Raw genomic sequence first — 20149 nt, 5'->3', positions numbered from 1 at the left:
CAAAGGTTTCCTTTCCAAATCCTTTCTCTTATCGCTTTCCTTTATTGCTTTCTGATTGCTGCATTACATGTTTAAAGTTTTCATAATGTAGATATCTCGTTTATAATCGTTTACAATAAATAGGGGTAATTTAGTAATTTTACACTGTTATTTATGAAATAATCCGTCATAGGGAACCCGAAAGGGGCGCTGTGGGGTGCTAACACCTTCCCCGCACGTAACCGACTCCCTTACCCAACTCTGGTTGTAATGGCCAAGGTTGATTTATAAAATCAATTGCCTTAAATCTTTTTCCAATGTTTTGAGTAAAATATTGGTGGCGACTCCAAGAACCCTACCTTTTGCGAAAACCACTAATCTATGGAGGGTCCCGCTTGGGATTAACATGGATTAGTGAATCATTTAATAAAATTGTTAGTTCGATAAGGTCTCAGTTTGAGAATAAGTCGTTCTAACAATCCATCACTTTTCAAAACATTAATAAGAGTCCGACCATCGTCGCGAATGCCAAGGTCCGTTTCGGCGGGTGGCGACAGATGCCGACTCCACTGGGGAAGCCTCGAGAGTCAGTCCCATTTAGTGATGGATTCTTTTCAAAAATAATAGTTTAAAATTACTTTATTACCCCTTACTTGTATGATAACATGCTTTATCTATTTGGCTTTAAATAACTGTTGTATGTTTAAATTCTCGCAATTGTTTGAAATACAAACTGCACACGAACCTTTGCACACAACAGTTCCCTCTATACCCGGGGGCATGAGTGGTAAGCCATAGGGAGTGGATGTTAGTACGGCCGGTTGTCGAATGGGTCTATAGGTGCCCGTAGACCGTTGTCGAAAAGCATCACTCAAGGTGATAACCATGAACTCAAGTCCGACAGTGCGTTGGAACTTTCCATCGACTTACGACGAGAGGAATTGGGTCCCTATAATGGGGGCACCTTGGGGGCCTCAGACCAGTGAGAACAGTTAGAACCTCCTTGAATATGCACTTTTCTGCAGGATACCCCTACCTCGTGATTCGCTCGTGACTGATCGTGGATGAGTGAATTGTGTGTGCATTGTTTATGTGACATTGTTTGAGCATACATTGCATTATTTAAACATACAACATTCCTTTTAAATAAGAATAAATAGGAATAAGAATCTTCCATTACATGGTGTTAACATCTACCTTCATCACATTCATGTAGGTAGTTTCCATTTTTTCACCAAAAAAATAATAATACAAAAAAAAATACTCAAAGAAAAAAAGAAAAATATATTTATCCAAACCAAGCAATATCATGCATCATCTTAGGAGCATCCCGAAAACATGATAATGCTTAGTTGAATAAACACAATGCATGCATATTCAACGCCATCATCTCATATCATGCATTCTTATCAAAGATCATGGAGGGATCTAGGTTTGCATTTCATACATCCCTCCTAGTAATTCATTAATAAACATAAAAAGAAAGGATTAAATCGATGCGTATGTTCAGAATGGATCGCACGCCATTTGTTATTAAGTGTAAGCCAACAACCGCGCCAAGCGAACGCACATCAACTCCGTTGTTGGTAATCAAGACGAATAAAGGGGAAGGTCCGACACCGTTAAGGATCACTGCTCCAAGACCTTTCCCCTACGAATCAAATAAGGCTGTGCCGTGGATATACGACATCCATTCTTCTGCCAACAGCGATATCTCCAACATCGCTGGACTTGGGGGCATGACTAGGAGTGGCAGGATCTACACTCCCGAAGATTTTCATGATAAAGCTCCCAAGAATAAAGGGAAAGAAAAAGAAGAGAAAACCGAGGAAAACAAAGAATCCAAGGAGGAGACTGATAAGCTGTTAAAATATATCCGACAGAGCGAGTAGTCCATCGTGGATCAACTTCATAAGACGCCAGCAAAGATTACTCTGTTGTCGTTGATCCTATGCTCCGAACCGCATCGACAAGCTCTGTTGAAAGTCTTGAACGAGGCATACGTGTCGCACACTATCTCCCAAGACAAGTTTGAGGGGATTGTTAGTCACATCACGGCTAATGATCACCTCACTTTCACCGATGAAGAAATCCCCGCTGAGGGACCGAACCACAACAAGCCCTTGCACATCTCTGTAAAGTGCAAGGAGTATCACATCGCTAAAGTCTTGGTAGACAATGGATCTTCCTTGAATGTGATGCCAAAAAGAACGCTTGATCAAGTGGCAATCAAGGGAGTCCAAATGCGCCCAAGCAACATGATCGTCCGAGCTTTCGACGGTTCTAAAAGAGAAGTGGTGGGAGAAGTCAATCTCCCAATCCAAATTGGGCCCACCATCTTCAACGTCGAATTTCAAGTGATGGACATTACTCCCGCATACAGCTGTCTCCTTGGCCGACCTTGGATTCATGATGCAAAAGCTGTTCCTTCTACGCTCCATCAGAAAATCAAGTTCATAGTGGGTGACAAGCTGGTGACCGTACAAGCTGAAGATGACATACTCATCAACAAGCCATCTGCCATACCTTGTGTGGATACAGCGGAGGAAGCTTTAGAAACCGCCTTCCAAGCATTGGAAATCGCCAATGTTGAAACGTTTCCCTGAGAAATGAAGAAGGTAGCCTCCATGCTCACCAAGAACGGATACTTGCCAAGACAAAGACTTGGCAAGGATTCCCAAGGAATTCCTGAGCTACCCATTATCAAAGATAATCCGGGAAAACAAGGGTTAGGATACCACCCTAATAAAGATCAAAGGACGAAGAGGAACCAAGATCCTTCTCGACGTTCTTTAAGCCAGATCTTTAGGAAGGCCGGTTCACAAGCGTTAAGGCCGGTCGTCGTCGTCAAGTGTTTTTCTCCTTCCGATAGGGATGTATAGACCTGATGACTATTAGAGATTACTCCTCGGGGACAGCCCGACCCCCGAGCCTCGATAGGGCACATGTTTCCATTATGATTATAATAAAATCATTCTTTATTATTTCTTACTGCTTCTCTTCTTGCTTACAATAAATTTCTAAACCGCATTATTTTTAACCCTGTTTGAATAAACATGAATGAAGTTAAAATTGTCTTAATAATAATAAACCCGCATCATTTTTATGTGGAAGTGTGTGTGACAACTTGGAGCACCTTTCCTTGGCCTCGACAAGTGCCATCATGGATAAAAAAGAAATCCTTCAAAAACAAAAATCATAAAAACAAAAGCTCGGCAGGAAACCCAAAAAGGGGGCTGCGCAAAAATAAGAGCAAAAGACCTGCTAGGAATCCCACGAAAGGGTGACCTAGGCAAAAGTTAGGGTTGCAAAAATGAACAAAAAACAAAAGTCCGCTAAAACGCCACAAAAGGGTGTTTTAGACAAAAATAAGGACAATCAAAAAAGCAAAAGAAATCCATGATGACACCATGAACCGAATTCAAAAAGAAAGGTTCAAGGGAAGCTATCTAAGTTGTCAAAATCACAAAACAAGACTTTCTTAACTTCATAAGTGTTTAATCAAACAAAGCCTAAACACATAAGCCTACCTTGGCCAACCATTCTTACAAAAACCATTTTTGAAAAATAAATCCCCTCTAAAACACAAACTTCAGAACAAAAATATCTTTCCTTTCTTTTCTCTCTTGTCCCAAACGATTTTAGAATAATCTGGTGGAAGCATGGAGAAATAAATCATCACTGAAAATGGATCTAATCTGAATAATAAAATGGTGGAAGAACTGTGCCAAGAATTCAAGATCCAACACCACAACTCTTCCCCATATAGGCCGAAGATGAATGGGGCAATCGAGGCAACCAATAAGAACATCAAGAAAATAGTGCAAAAGATGGTTGTCTCATTTAAAGACTGGCACGAGATGTTACCCTTCGCTCTTCATGGTTATAGGACTTCAGTACGCACATCTACAGGAGCTACTCCATTCTCCCTCGTCTATGGGATGGAGGCAGTTCTACCCGTCGAAGTCGAAATACCTTCTCTAAGGGTAATCATGGAAGCAAAACTTTCCGAGGCAGAATGGGTTCAAAGCCGATACGACCAGTTGAACCTTATCAAAGAGAAACGGCTGAACGCCATATGCCATGGTCAAGCCTATCAGAGGAAGATCAAAAAAGGCTTTTGACAAGAAAGTCCACCCTCGAGTCTACCATGAGGGAGAGTTGGTAATGAAGAAGTTGCTACCAGTTCAAAAGGACAAAATCGGAAAGTGGGCCCCGAATTACGAAGGACCATACGTGGTGAAGCGAGCCTTCTCAGGAGGAGCATTGATCCTCACAGACATGGATGGAGAAGAACTTCGATACCCAGTCAACGCTGACGTGGTAAAGAAGTGCTACGCTTGAAGACGTTGCTTGCATAGGCCCGCTAGGATGAAAACTCGAAAAGGGCGTCCTAGGCAAAAGTTAGGGCAACATAAAAAGCCCGCCAGTACAAGGGTACTAGGCAAAACAAAGGCGAATTTATCCCCGCTAGGATACGTCCTAGGCAAAAATTAGGGGCAAAAGAATAAGACACAAAAACAAAGCAAGCAACGATCACTTGAATCGAAAACCGAAAGGCAGTTCAAGTGATTATCTTCTAGAAGCAAGCGTCTTGCAGTATCTACACTCCTGGCTCAGACATCTCACCCGAAGCAATTAGGGGAACGTAAGAGCAACAATTACAGATATAATTGTTAAGCCTGATGTATATAGCCTACCCTGGCCAGCCATTCTTCAGAAATTCCTTTTGTATATCTTTCTGTAAAAACATTTGTGAATATCAATAAAATATCTATTCATTTCTCTTCTCTCTTGACCATGTGATTATGCCTCTAAATTGGTGTTTCTTAAAAATTGTATGAAATTCCTTTAATAATCGGTCAATAAAGAAAGTTGGAGGGGTTCCTATAAAATCCGTAATCTCCTGCGAAAAAGGCTCACAAAAATCTTCCCTCACGTCGACGACAGAAATTCCTCCAAGAAAAGGAGGATAGGGAGAGCCATTCATTTTTCTAAAAACATTAACAAAATAACTAAACTTGCATTTTATGCATCACACACACATTAGTTGCACATTCAAAGACCTTATCATGAGGCAACCGCATAAAATAGAAAAATAGGAAAAATTGCTTGTGTATGACGGCAGTCAACAGAAAAAGCCAAAACGACAAAAAAGGCAAAATACTGAAAAAGCCAAAAACGACAAAAAAGACGAAAATTCAGAAAATCAATCACATCATAACAGAATAATTGAGCCTGGAGAGGCTTGCCGAAATAATACTCTCTCATCATAACAGAATAATTGAGCCTGGAGAGGCTTGCCGAAATAATACTCTCTCATTGTACAGAATAACTGAGCCTGGAGAGGCTTGCCGAAATAATACTCCCTCATCAGAATAATTGAGCCTGGAGAGGCTTGCCGAAATAATACTCCCCAGAGATATCTCATCCTCCACTCACGGGCCAAATTCCCCAGTGAGAGCTATCAAACCAAGATCAGCAAGATTCCCCAAGGAAGGCTTGATCATCCAAACAGAATATCCAAGTCGAAAGGACTCATACTTCCTCAGTGGAGAATAGCTTTCCAACTCAAGCAATGAGTGAAGCTAAGTCTGAAGAGGCTTTCTAAATAATACTCTGGGATACATAAGAACTTCAAATCCCCAGTCGCCTACTCAGAGGCACCCCTTCAAAAAAATCACAAAAGACAAATAAACATTCCCCAAGTGGAATCCGGCTTTCAGCCAAACATCAAGCGTCAAGATGATCCGCCTAACAGAAGAGGCTAATCACAATCAATGACAAAATCCCCCAGCGGATAATAGCCTACACAGAGGCAACAAAACCAGAAAAACAAAAAGAGTCACCTGAATAAGGATAATCGGGATACTCCACCAACGTCGAAAAGACGTCAGCCAATCATAAGGCACCGCTCATCTCAGAAAGAGCATCTTCGTGTCTACAACCCAAGGAAACAGAAATTCCTCAATGGGCACCAACTACGCAATGGAAAGTTGGGACACAAGAACCTATGAGTAACTGCACATCCCCTAGACGGATCCTTGCGTTATCCAGCCCTCAGTGGCACAAAAATCAAAAACAATCGTCGAAGCAGCATCGTGGACTGTGGAGACAAAATCATCACAAATCCCTAGAGAGGGCAAACTCAACTGCCTAGGTTGCCAGAAACACCGAAGCAGAGCCTGGAGAGGCGGGTACTCGGCTACCCCGAGGTTGTCAAGAACACGGAGGTATGCAACTGCCAGTGTCGTCAAGAACACGCTGGTATAGCCTGGAGAGGCGGTACTCGGCTACCCCGAGGTTGTCAAGAACACGGAGGTATGCAACTACCACGAGGTTGTCAAGAACACGTTGGTATAGCCTGGAGAGGCGGGTACTCGGCTACCCCGAGGTTGTCAAGAACACGGAGGTATGCAACTACCACGAGGTTGTCAAGAACACGTTGGTATAGCCTGGAGAGGCGGTACTCGGCTACCCCGAGGTTGTCAAGAACACGGAGGTATGCAACTACCACGAGGTTGTCAAGAACACGTTGGTATAGCCTGGAGAGGCGGTACTCAGCTACCCCGAGGTTGTCAAGAACACGGAGGTATGCATGAGCCTGGAGAGGCGACGACTAATACTCAACCTGGAGAGGCTACTCAACAATTTTCCACCGGAAGACACTACAAGTCAGAAGGATGGCCTACTCCCCGTACAATTGGGTCAACTCCTTTACTTGTCAACTGGTACACTAAAAAGTCGCTTGACTAAGTAAAGGGGGGGCAGCTGTAGACCCCTAAAATTGTCCGGGTCGGAAATAAGACTCGAAGACTCTCAAAGATTAATGGAAAGTCAGCCAGAAGGACTCCCAGAAGACCATAGGATGACTATCTGTAGGTTTAGAGGTCTTAGAGTAGCTAAAAATAAGAAAGTGAGAGGAGTGGAGCTCAATACGGCCTCTTTGGAGCTCAGTACGGCCCGTATTGCATTTTTGAACTGCAATACGGCCGTACTGAAACCAATACGGCCGTATTGAGGTTTTTCAATACGGCCGTATTGAAGTTCAAAACTTCAATACGGGCCGTATTGACACCAGGGGCCGTACTGCGCCTCACCCCTATAAATAAGACGTCATTTGGACGTCATTTGACACTTTTCCACACAGTTTTGACTCTCTCCTTGAGTATTCTGGGGTTTTTGAGCAGTGTTCTGCCCTAGAAATCGCTCTGAGAGTCAATCCGACGAAGTTCTTGAGTCACGAGCCATTTGCTTGAGTCTCGAACTTAGTCGAAGGGAAATCTTTTGGATTTCCATAGTCAAAAATTATTTAGGAAGGAGCGAGCGAGCTTGTAGAGAGAGGGAGTGCCAAAAAGCCTCCTAGATTTCATTGATATAAAAGCACGCTTCAAAGGTTTCCTTTCCAAATCCTTTCTCTTATCGCTTTCCTTTATTGCTTTCTGATTGCTGCATTACATGTTTAAAGTTTTCATAATGTAGATATCTCGTTTATAATTGTTTACAATAAATAGGGGTAATTTAGTAATTTTACACTGTTATTTATGAAATAATCCGTCATAGGGAACCCGAAAGGGGCGCTGTGGGGTGCTAACACCTTCCCCGCACGTAACCGACTCCCTTACCCAACTCTGGTTGTAATGGCCAAGGTTGATTTATAAAATCAATTGCCTTAAATCTTTTTCCAATGTTTTGAGTAAAATATTGGTGGCGACTCCAAGAACCCTACCTTTTGCGAAAACCACTAATCTATGGAGGGTCCCGCTTGGGATTAACATGGATTAGTGAATCATTTAATAAAATTGTTAGTTCGATAAGGTCTCAGTTTGAGAATAAGTCGTTCTAACAATCCATCACTTTTCAAAACATTAATAAGAGTCCGACCATCGTCGCGAATGCCAAGGTCCGTTTCGGCGGGTGGCGACACTCACACTAAAGGATCAAGGATGATACGAACCCTGGGTAGGTGATGCTTCAGGGACGAGCGTACTCCTTAATGACTAGGGATGGCACGACCCCTAGGTAAGTGATGCTACAGGGAGGGCGTGACCCTGGTCTGGTGTGGGAGGCAATTAACCTGTATCACTTGTGTCAGATATGGCGAGGTCTTGGCATAATGTTAATTGTAAGATTGATGTGAATTATGGATTTGAAAATGATATTGTTAATTGTAAGATTGACATGAATTATGAATATGGAAATGATGTTGTAAATTGTATAATTGGTGTAGATTATGATGGATTGAGATATGTATGTGAAATGAGAATTGAGATGTGAAGATGATGAATGATTGATATATATATATATATATATATATATATATATATATTATTAAATAATGAATTATGATGAGATTATATTGTGATGTGTTTGTATGTACTTTGCATATAGATATTTTCTTTTCTCACCGTATAAACTGTGGATATTTTAGGTGAAGAAGATCCGGCTACGAGTGGCATCTAGAATGCCAACAGTTAAATTATGGGAATGCTCTGATAATGTGACATCGGGGCAGAGGATTTCTAGGACAGAATATTTATATGGATTTGGTATTGTAATAAATGTGTTTAAAATTGTAAACTCTTAAATTTTACCTTTCAAGTTTTATTTTTCAGTCATTTTCTTATATTGAAGAAAGAACAGTTTCGAAGTTTTATGTGAACCCTTTTACGAACCCTTTGAAAGTTTATTCTTCTTAATTAAATTATATTATATATGTGTTGGGGTAGTAAGGGTGTCACAAAGTCCAAAACTAGGCCCAACTAGCCTAAAACCTAAAATGCTACTCTATGTGGTCCAAAATACAAGACCAAAATATATTCAAACTATGCTAACAAAAATATAATAAGAATGTTAATAACAAGATAGGCCCATGTTGAAACTTGGTTTGGGCCTTCCAAGCCCATAGGGCCCATTGGGCCTTGACAGGCCCAATCTTCCATGTCTAGCCCACTCCTCTTGGATCTTTGAGTGTGTTACCTCTTGCATTCCCAAGTATGATTCCATCAAGCAATCATATCTTTACCTAATATATGCAAATCACAAAGCAAAACATAAATGTAACAAGCTTATAAAGAAAGACTAAATTTAATATAATTCCTATGATAAGCTATCTTATATGATGCATGAAAGTATTAAACACTTAAGACAAAAACATGATAAAAATGAAAAAATTAGTTAACAATTAATTAAAGGTATAAAAGAAATTTTCTTTTTAATAACTTTAAAATCAATGTTTGTTGCTTATAATTAGGACAAAAAAATCCAATTTATTATTTATAATTAAAACCAAAGATAATATCTTCTAAATCTAGACAATATTAACTTAAAAATTTGAAATCATGAAACCTGATACGTGATATACTTTTAAAAATTGAAATTAAAGTTTAACTCAACTTTATAAAATTAATCTATAAAATAAAAATTAATCTTTATTTATATATATTTTATTGACTTAATTACTTGTCAACATGAGATTTCCAACCAAGATAAACGGTGTTGATATTAGATACTTTTCGGTAATAATTAACTCTAAAGTCAAGAGAATAAAGTAAGTTTTATACCTATTAAGAGACAAAGTATGCATTAGTTTTACTACAATTGGATCATATTATAAAAAATATATTATGATATTTTTTATATAATATTTTGTAAAAAGTGCACGTTCAAAGACTAAAGCAGCATAAGTTTTTTATTTTTATTTTTATTTTGGAGACTAAATAGATTAACTTTGAAACTAAATGACTCATGTTTATCAAATTACTACCAAGCGAATAAATTATTTGTTTTTGTTTCGAGTTTTCTGCCTGAAACGATATATCATGTTGCAAAAACTGAAGAAATACGAAAATGTTGAAGTAAACGTTAAGTGATAAACTAAGTATGTTTTTCTCTCATTGTTTTTTACCCTTTGATTTGATTTAAAGCAAAGTCATTGCGTAATATCAAGAGAGGATTTTCATATATATAACTATAGTGTTTCTTTTCTGAATAAAATTAGTGCTATTAGTATTATTTGCACAACAACTAGTTTTAGGCAACTTTTATTTTTTTTAATATATTTTTGCATTTGTATGTGTCATATTTGTACGGTTCTTTTATATCTAAGCCATAAAGGTTCACCAGTATATTGAATTTATTTTAGTATGTCTTCTTCTTCCTTGTAGTGGCTTTGCAGAATGGCTTATGCTCATGTTTTGTCTCCCTTTCAACTCGTTCGCGAAATCGAGGACGTAAATATGTGTTTTGTTAAAAGAAAAAATGGGCATTTATTTTTTTCTCTCTGTATTTGTTAAAAGCGTCATAAAGATGTTGCTTAATTATGTTTTTAGATTTTTAAATTTAGAGTAATTTTTTTTCTTAAATTTAAATTTTGTTTTTTTTTTATTTTTGTAATTTTAAATTTTTTTTTATCTCTCGGACTTAAAATATATATTTTTAGTTCTTCAAATATAAAAATTATTATTTTAGTTCTTCAAATTTTTAGTCCCTCAAATTTACTATTTGTCATATTAATTCTTGTAATTTTAAAAATATTATTTTATTCACTCATAATCACTGATAGTATAATTGACAATAACAGATTAAGACAATTTTATAATATTAGTTGATTTAATGAGTTGTTTTCACTGGCAATGACTAATAATAACATAATTGATAGTGATAAATTAAAATAATTTTATAATATTAGTAATAAAATAAAATGAGGGATCTACTTATTTCAAGAGTAAGTGTATCTATACTTATTTCACTCAATAACTTGTGTTCTACATCAAATTTTAATGATCAAATCATTAAATTTAAAGTTCTTAGTACATAGGTCAAGTATGAATTTTTTTTTTTTAAAATGAAAACTATTTGGTACTCTATTTCATTAATTTAAATCAACATATAAATATTTTTATGATTATTTGCCAATTTGAATTAATGAAACAGAATGTAAAAAAGTTTGTAAACTTGATATAGGCATCAAAAACTTTTAACTCAACAATTAGATCATTAAAATTTGATGTAGAACATGAGTTATTAAATAAAAAGGAAGTATAGATAGATTTATTCTTAGAGTAAGTAGATCTTTCTTTGTAAAATAATTGACAATAATAAATTAAGACAGTTTTATAATATTAGTTAGTCTAATGTGATATTTCACTAATAATGACACTAGTAAAAAAGAACGCTAACAAATTAATTAATGACTTTTGAGCTGGTGACTAAAATAATATGGTTTTTTATATTTTGGGAGCTTAAACGTATGTTTTAAAATTGAGACATCAAAAAGATAAATTTTTAAATAGGAGGACCAAAATAATATTTTTTTTTATATTTTAAATACTAAAAATACAAATTTTAAATTCTAAGTATAAAAAGAATACATATCTTAAATTTATTTAAATCTTAAAATATTTTACAAAGTTGCATGTAGATAAATTTACTAATTTTTAAAAAGTTGAATTTACATTTTGTCTTTTTTTTTTCCTTTGGTTTTAGCTTCAGACTTCAAAAATTAAATCTTCTTCCTTGTGTTGACGGTGGTTGTTGGAGAAAGTGAAGCACTGGTAGCGGAGCACGGAGAGCATGTTGTGGGAGGCATGGTTGAGGTCGAGGAGACTGTGGTGGGGCTCCCACGAGATCGTCGCAATAGAGAGCCAGAGACGTACTATGAAGCAACATTTAAATAATATATATTAATTATATATTTATTAAAAATAAATAAATTTAAAGTTTAATATCAGGCGATTCATGTATAAAACATCTTTTATAATCGTTAATATATCAATATTTTATTTTTTTTCTCTCACCTTCTCACACAAAAGAGTTTCTTGAAGAAGTTTCTTCTAGGTATAATTTTCTTTCTTTCCTATTTTTCTTATTATGAATTCTCTTAGTTTTCTTTATTTTTAATTTTTTGATTTATTTTATTTTCGTTTTCATCTCTATCTTAATCTTATATTCACATTTTATTTATGTATTTTATTTTCTATACAACACATAATAACACATATAGGTTTGTATTTGATAGTTTTAATGTTTATTTTTTGCTTCATTGCATGTAAAAAATATTCTCTTTGTTAATAGGTTTTACTTATTCTTTTAAACTTTGATAAAGCATTTACTTTGATAGTTAAATGTGTTAATAATTTTTTTCCTTCTACCTTTTTTCTTTCTATATATACTATCAGGAAAAAAGTATTTTGTGCCTGTATTTTATTAAAAGAAAAAATAAATAAAAAAAGAAAAAATGAGAAGTTACTCGTAAAAAGATAGTTGTTGAAAAATAACCAAATGATAAAATAGTTCATGTAAAAGTAAAAACCAAATGTAGTTATTGAAAGTGGTATTTCCCTTATATATTAGTATAGATTCATTAGTTTTAAGTTTTTAAATTTGATTAAAAAATATTTTTTCTAATTTTTTAAATAAAAAGAGTATAATGGTCTAAAAAAGTGGAAACCAAGGTGGTTACTAAATCCCTTTATATATTAGTATAGATATATAGTCAAGATCCGTTAATATCAAGCGTATACTAAATCTTATACTTTTTATATTTTTGTATACAATATAAATTTAATCAATTTAACTGTTGAATTATGTAATATTATATTCAAAATTGTATATATTAAATTTGACTTCATTCCAAAAATTATTTATTATTTCATCGTATTATTTTTATTTTAACGCATAATATAACATTTAAAATATATATAAATAATTTTTAGATATCATATATAAAAAAGTTTAAACTAGAAAATGATTTTTAAAAATTTTAAAAAAATATTACTCTTTCCTTTTCATAACAAGTCATGAGTTAAAATAAAATATAAGTTCTAAAATAAATGTCATATTAGTTGTTAATATGTAAATTAATTAAAAGTTAGATGAGATGTAAGAATATAATTAAAAATTAATATAGCCTTGAACTTTAAAAATAACATATAAATAAAACAAACTTTACTTAAAAAAAGCAACAATTAAAAAAGACCGTAGCAAATAATTAGAAAATAATTGTTGTATCGTATTATTTTAAAAAATTATTATAAAAATTATTATTCTTTTTATTAATTGACTTTTCTTGATTTTTTTATTATTAAATTTTTTTATGTGTAAAATGACCATGAAGAACCTTATTACGGGTTTGTAAATACTTAAGGTAAAAAAAAAAAGAAGAAGAAGAATTTTTTGAACACGTCTTCAAAAACAACTGTCCCACTCCACTATTGGATTTTCGTCGTCATCACCATCATAAATAAAAAAATAACAATATATTATATCAGAAAATAATGAATTTATTTAAAATAAAAAACAAAAGGATTTTCTCTCTCGCTCCTTTCTCTTCTCTCTCTTCTACGGTTTCGTGAGTTAGCATCTCCTCCGCCTCGCACGAGCTTCCGCCACCGTCGCCGCCGCCGCATCCTACCGCCGCCATGCCAACGCCGTCCGCTTCCTCCGATCCAATCCTGAATCGCCTCGCCTCCTCCGATTGCGACGTGAAATTCAAAGCCATCCGCGAGGTGAAGAACCACATCATCGGAAACCGAACCAGGAAGGTCTCCTACATCAAGCTCGGCGCCGTCCCCGCCGTCGCCGCCGCACTCTCCGACTCCGACCCCAACCTCATTGTCCAGTCCGCCGCCGCGCTCGGCAGCTTCGCCTGCGGCGTGGACGCCGGCGTCCGCGCCGTCCTCGACGCTGGAGCTTTTCCTCGTTTGATCGGACTCCTCTCCGCTCCCGACGAGAAGGTGATTCAAATATTCAATTGTTTGCAACCGTTTCTTGTGAATTTTTTTTTATAAAATATTTGGTTTGTCTGAAATTTGATGCGTTCTGTGATCAGTGCTTTTGGTTTAAGTTTTAAAATAAAATGAAATGTGAATACTGGATTGTTTGCTTCATTATTTGTTAGATTTTCTTCGTCGTAATCTAATGAAACTGGAAATTATAACTCTGATTGTCACGGTTTTGTTTCACTTCAAAATAGTTAATGTCTCTACCAAGTGCTTGTTTAGAATTCAATTACATTTTCTGGAGTGTAATTATGGTTTTGGAACTATGAAAGTATGAATTATGCTTCCTAGTTCTTCTTCACTGCTATAAATTTTGGATTATTTTAAGTACGGATGTAGCCTTTGAATCATTCAATATTGATGTATTCTATCTTGTTTGTGAGTAGAATGCTTATTGATGTTTAGTATACAATTTTTGTTACTTGTGTGAATTGTGATCAAGCCACAAAAGAATTTTTATATTTCTTTTTCGGTGACTATGAAACTTAGGATTAGGGACATGTGGAGTGATAATGGAAAAGAAGAAAAAATTGCAGTGGAGTGAAGGAAGTACTTCGTTGGAAAGATTTAAATAGGAAACATTGGCTTCGTTATTTATTATTTTCCCCTTTTTTTAATGCTATTTTTTCATTTGGAATGCCATTTAACTGTCCATTCTCTCCTTATCAGGTTGTGGATGCTGCTGCTCGTTCTTTACGAATGATTTATCAATCAAAACTTGCTCCAAAGTATGACTTTTCTCAAGAGGAAAACATGCAATTTCTTCTGTCGTTATTGAAAAGTGAGAATGAAAATCTTACCGGACTAGGTGCAGGCATTGTTATTCATTCTTGCAAGACAATTGGGGAACAAAATATATTATGTGACACTGGTGTTTTAGAGAAACTTACTAGCCTTCTTGATGGTTCTCTAAGTCAGCGAGATGCTAGTCTTGAGTCCTTAGCAGCAATTATTAGAAACAACCCAGCAGCTGTCTCTAAATTTGTGGAACTTCATAGTGGAAGAGCTTTATGTTCTGTAACTGAACTAACTAAAGACAGATATCCTCGAACAAGGTTACTAGCATGCTTGTGCTTGATTTCTGTAAAGAATTCTTCGTCTTGCTATCTTCAAGACATAGGAATCAAAACCAAATTGGTATACATTTTGCTTGAGCTCCTTGATGATTCCGGTCAAGTTGGAGATGAAGCTGCTTTTGCTTTCTCAAGTTTAATTGCAGAGAAGGAAGATTTGCAGAAGTTAGCATTTGAGGCAAATGCTATTAATAAGTTTAACTGTCTCTTGCAAAAGTGTCCTGTGCATCCAAAACGGCTTGAAGGGGTATTTCTGGCCTTGGCTGATCTGTGCTCAAAATTGGAGTGCTGCAGGTCTAGTTTTCTTTCATTGCAGGTCTGTTGCTTGTGTCTGTGTTTCTGTTTTTTGATCACATGCATAATTATCTCCATTGCTGCAAAATTGAGACATGAAAGTTATAAAGAAAAAGCGGCACTCAGCCATTTTTATAGTCGTTCATTATGTTTCAAGTTGTGGGTCTTAATTTCTTACCATTTTTATAGCACCATATGCAAGGGTGCACACAAGGATTAAAGGTAGCAGGTCTATGATTGGAGAAATGTAATAGATAGTGTGGCAGGATGCAAATTAAGAATCCTGAAACTAATAGGCTTGCTATAGTTACCTTCTCTGGATCTTTTTTCCAGGGTTTTAAGTAGTACACTATAGTGGTGTAGTGGTATGGAGCTGCCATTGCCTGCTACAGGAGTTGCCGTAGCGGAGCAGTTTAGTTTAGCGGGTTGAATAGCGGCCATATCAGGCACTATAATGGCGCTAGGTGTTGATTCTAAAAAAATTCCTTCTTAGCAGAGACATTAGGGCTTTTTGGAGGTCTTTTTTGAAATTTTAATCTCCAAAAATGAAACCTATAAATGTAATAGTAGTGAAAATGATAAAGAAGACTTGGATTTAGAAGATGATAATGATTGATGATTCCTATCTTGTATTTACTTGTGTGTTTTGTTTAAGACACTTAAGACGTTTTATGGTTAATTATGAATGTCATTAACTTTGAGTACTTTCATCATTTTTTAGAATTTATATGTACATAGTATACATTATATTATGAACTATATAAAAAAATTCAAAATAGTGGCTATCTTGCTATACGCTATCTCGCTAGTGTTTTTTGGGGCCGACTGCTACGTGCCACTATCCAGGTTTTAAAACATTGCTTTTTTCCTGTTCTCCTTTTCATGTTGCATCTTTTCATTTTGGAATGTTATGTTATTTCTCTTTATTTTATAGCACAGGTTAGTAACATCTTTATGATTATTATTTTTTTTTTCATTTGTCTATTTACCTGTGTGTTTGCATGCAGTTTCTGCATGTGTTTTCTTGAACAATATTAGTTTAACTGAAATAATTTTTAAATTATTTAGCTCATACTACTTTCTTACTAGCAAGTAGCAACACATTTATGTATATAGGATTTTACATGTAAATATACTTTTGCTGATATTTTCATATGTAAAAGTATTTCAGCAGAAACAACTAATTAGGGACATCATTTTTATTTTACTTATCATTAAGGTGATTGATTACCTTGCAAATTGCAACTAAATAACTAATTGTTACATTTTACCCAAAGTCTGCCATAAAAAACCAGAATATAGCCTTATCCCACTAGGTGAATCCCAAAGTCTGCCATAAAGATCGAAATTTTTGCACCTGGATAAATCGAATGTTAACAAAATGTTTTGGTGCTTGCTTTGATTATTTATAGGTGTTGGTGAATTTGGACATTTATTGTTGTTGGCATAATATTTTATACCACCCCATGTTCCCATTTATGAACATGTTTGAATCAGTGCTAAGCCGTATTTCTTCCTGATAGATGACCAGAGCCAATTTTGGTCTTTCTTCTCAATCTCAAAAAGGATGAAGTTATAATAAGGCTTGCACCAGTAAACTATGTATGGATGAAGTTATAATAAGGCTTGCACCCGTAAACTATGTATGGATGAAGTTATATTAAGGCTTGCACCAATGAACTATTTTTTCAGATCCCAAATCCACTTTCAACTTCTAATACGCTTTTGTGATCCAGGTCTTAAACCTAGTAGTTGATGCCTTAACTCATGAGGATGCCAATGTACGCACTGCAGCTTGCATTTGCTTAAGAAGTGTCTCTCGCTCAATCAAGGTCAGTAACATGAGATGACATCTAGCACTTTAAGTGTTTTATGCTATTGCCATGTATAATTTAATTCTCATAAAACTCTGTTCAGAATTTGAGTGCAGGTCGTTTTATGAATGAAAGGGTTGTTTTTCCTTTGGTTCAGCTTCTCTCTGATCTTTCTACTTCTGTCCAGGTATTTTGATTGTATATATAATTTTCATTTTTTTTATTATTACATTGAGTAGCTTGTAGGTTTGGAAGAGGAAGTGATTATCATACCAAATGATGGGCTTTTAAGCATTAGAAATTGAGGGGTACAGAGTAAAAAAAGATTTGAATATATATATATATACATCTGTTACTCATAAATTTATTTGACTATGTGTATGCTATTGTGATAATAGTCTGATGCTATTCTCTATTGATCTAAATTTGAAACATTTATGTTGTCCCGTTCATAAAAAAGGCTGTTACAAGAAGCACTGACATATTGGTGGACAAATGCAAATGATTTAGCATTGAAATTGTTATATCTCAAATTAAATGAGGTTGTCTCAAATGGATAATATGTTATCCTATTGTTGTTGGTCGCTACTATAAGCTTACCTGTTATCTCACCCATATTGTTTCTTGCACTTGTATGATATGAGGTTATCACAAGGGCTATAGTATATGTTATCATATCATTAATTTTTTTGTTGGGAAAATATTATATTGATTTATTGTAATTAAACAGACGTTGCCCCATAAATTTTAGTTTAGTAAGGCAGATCTTTTGTTGTTTTATCTTACAGGTTGCAGCCCTTGGTGCCATCAGCAACATAGTGGTTGACTTTATGCCACATAAATCAACATTCATACAATGTGGGGGCATTAAAGAGCTTGTGCAATTGGCGAAGTCAATGGACTCGTCTTTAAGGTTAAATGCTGTATGGGCCTTGAGAAACATGGTATTCCTTGCAGATAAGATGTGCAAGGAAGGAATTTTCGTGGAGTTAACAGCCTCTTCAATGGCTAGCCTTATCAATGGTATTTATTGACACTTCAGATTTTTTGTTTTATTGGTTCTTATTAGTCTATTACCAAATAAGTGCCCTTGATTGTATATACTATGCAGATCCAGAACCTTCTGTTCAAGAACAAGCTCTGGCCCTTGTTCGCAATTTTGTTGATGGATGTGTGTACTCTGTTGAACATGCTTTTGCTGAAGATGGTATTATACTAGATGCTGTTGGAAGACAATTACAAAAATCTTCAAAAATTGAAATTGGGATACAGGTTGGAATTAACTTTTGAATCAATTATTTTTGTATAGAATGATGAAATAGATGTCCACACTTTACTAATATCATTCTCTGAGTTGTTTATTTATGCCTTTTGATTTTATTTTTCATGCAGGGGATGTATGTTCTCAGCAATATCGCAAGTGGCAATGAGTTTCATAAGGAAGCAGTAATGCAACTACTCTTCCCTCAAGATGAGAATCGGTCTTGCTCTTTCTTCGAGCAGTTTTTGAAGAGTAATGACAGTCGCTTACGCACAGCTGCTGTTTGGGTTGTAGTAAACCTCACTTTTCCTGCTAGTCCAGGTGCATTTGGTCGGATTGTAAATCTCCGTAGTTTTGGCATTGTTTCTCGAATAAAGAAGATGGTCAATGATTCTTGCATGGATGTGAAGGTCCTTTAATCTTCATCCTGAATCTTTTATGTTCTGTACTGTAAAGTAGTTGGTTTTTAAATGTTCTTCTGTTGATGCAGCTTCCTGCGAGCCTTGCACTTAGGCAGATTATTACTTTTGGTGATAGTTGAAAGCAATAAAAATCCTCTGTTTCAAGTCGTTTGGCTATGGACAAAGTCAAGATAAGGGATATTGATAGAATTTATTTTCTCTTGTGCTCACTCCTTTTGAATACAGTACAATGTGGTCTCCTGCCTTCTGCGTCAGCTTTAAATATGGTATGTTTCAATAGATGTTCAGTTCTTTTTCCCTTTAACCTAGCATTGTTTGTCGTACCTGGTACTTTTTTTATCAATATTATATTTTCCCCCTGAAGTTTCTTAACTTGAAGATATTGGTATTGCTGTTCTAATGTATCAAATTGCTGTTTTTTTTTTTTGGTTTCCTTTGCAGGTATCAATTTGCTTTAGTTTATCTGAGTAAACTCTGAAGTTGGTCATTCATAGATTCCAGTGTGACCTAATAAGCCCTCCAAAGATTTTTGTCAACAATATATTCCCTCAAAAGATATGATATATCACCACATGACAAATGGTGATACAAAAAGATGAATTCGGTAATTATTTTATATTTTTTAATAGATTAATTCGGTGACAAAATTTTAGAGGACTAATGTGGTAGCACATTAATCTTTTGAGAACCAACGTAGGGGTTTACTCTTTCTTTTAACCAGTCAGAGCAGTGTCTTTGGTTCTGTATACAACTCTTGGCCAGGTTACCCTCAATTTCATTTTCTTTCTGTACAATATGTTTACTTTTTTGTAAATCAGATGATCATAGACTCATGGTAGATTTACAGGCTTTAGTGTTGTAAGATATGAGTTGTAAATGTCAATTTTAGAACTGAGTTTCAATTTGATTTTGGTTATATTGATGAATAGAAGAATTGTCTATGTTTCTGGCATTGATGCATGCTTTGTAATTTTCATTTTTTTGGAGCTTAATCTTATTTTCAAAATATTTTGTCTATTAAGAAGAAAAAATATTATGGGGGGATGACTATGACAATGATGGTGATCATGTACGTAGTGGCTATATTTAGTGAGGGTGCAGGGACAAGTAATGAACGGTAAAGATTTTTTCTTTTACTTGCATTCTGTTCTTGAAATTGTAAAGAATGGCTCCCTCGCCCCATTCTCAATCCTCTAGGATCGTTTTTACGTCTCAAAAGGCTTAAAAGTATTTCTTGATTATGCTGTGTTCAGCGTATTTTGTTCGGCTGCAAGCACGTGACATTTACAATGTAGATAACAAATGGGCCATTGATTTTGAGAATGAAGCCTCATTTCAGTCACTGCAAAAAATGGGGAATAAGCATATCTGTTCATTCATCATTTTCTTTCGTCGTGTGGATTTTGTCCCAATAGCATACATATTGATAGGTCTGTTGAGTACCCGAATTTAGCCTCCTGATATGAAAAGAAAACTTGCGAGATGCATGTATGTGTAAAATGGGTTGTATTCGAGTTCGTTCTCT

General features: G+C 35.4%; 1 protein-coding gene across 1 annotated transcript; it reads left to right on the top strand.

The window, feature by feature from the left end:
- Positions 1–13257: 13257 nt before the first annotated feature.
- LOC109797130 (uncharacterized) lies at positions 13258–19578 on the top strand. Its single transcript, XM_020357055.3, has 9 exons — positions 13258–13715; positions 14430–15149; positions 16864–16959; positions 17045–17128; positions 17730–17964; positions 18053–18213; positions 18334–18612; positions 18693–18890; positions 19066–19578. The coding sequence occupies exons 1-8, from the start codon at positions 13401–13403 to the stop codon at positions 18741–18743; spliced, it is 1941 nt and encodes a 646-aa protein (XP_020212644.1). The 5' UTR covers positions 13258–13400; the 3' UTR covers positions 18744–18890; positions 19066–19578.
- The last annotated feature ends 571 nt before the right edge of the window (positions 19579–20149 follow it).

The sequence above is a fragment of the Cajanus cajan genome, chromosome 3, assembly GCF_000230855.2.
Source record: "Cajanus cajan strain Asha chromosome 3, NIPB_CcT2T_4, whole genome shotgun sequence".
Classification (NCBI taxonomy): Eukaryota; Viridiplantae; Streptophyta; class Magnoliopsida; order Fabales; family Fabaceae; genus Cajanus; species Cajanus cajan.
The sequence above is the reverse complement of the archived record's forward strand: the minus strand, read 5'-3'. Positions and strand labels throughout refer to the sequence as shown.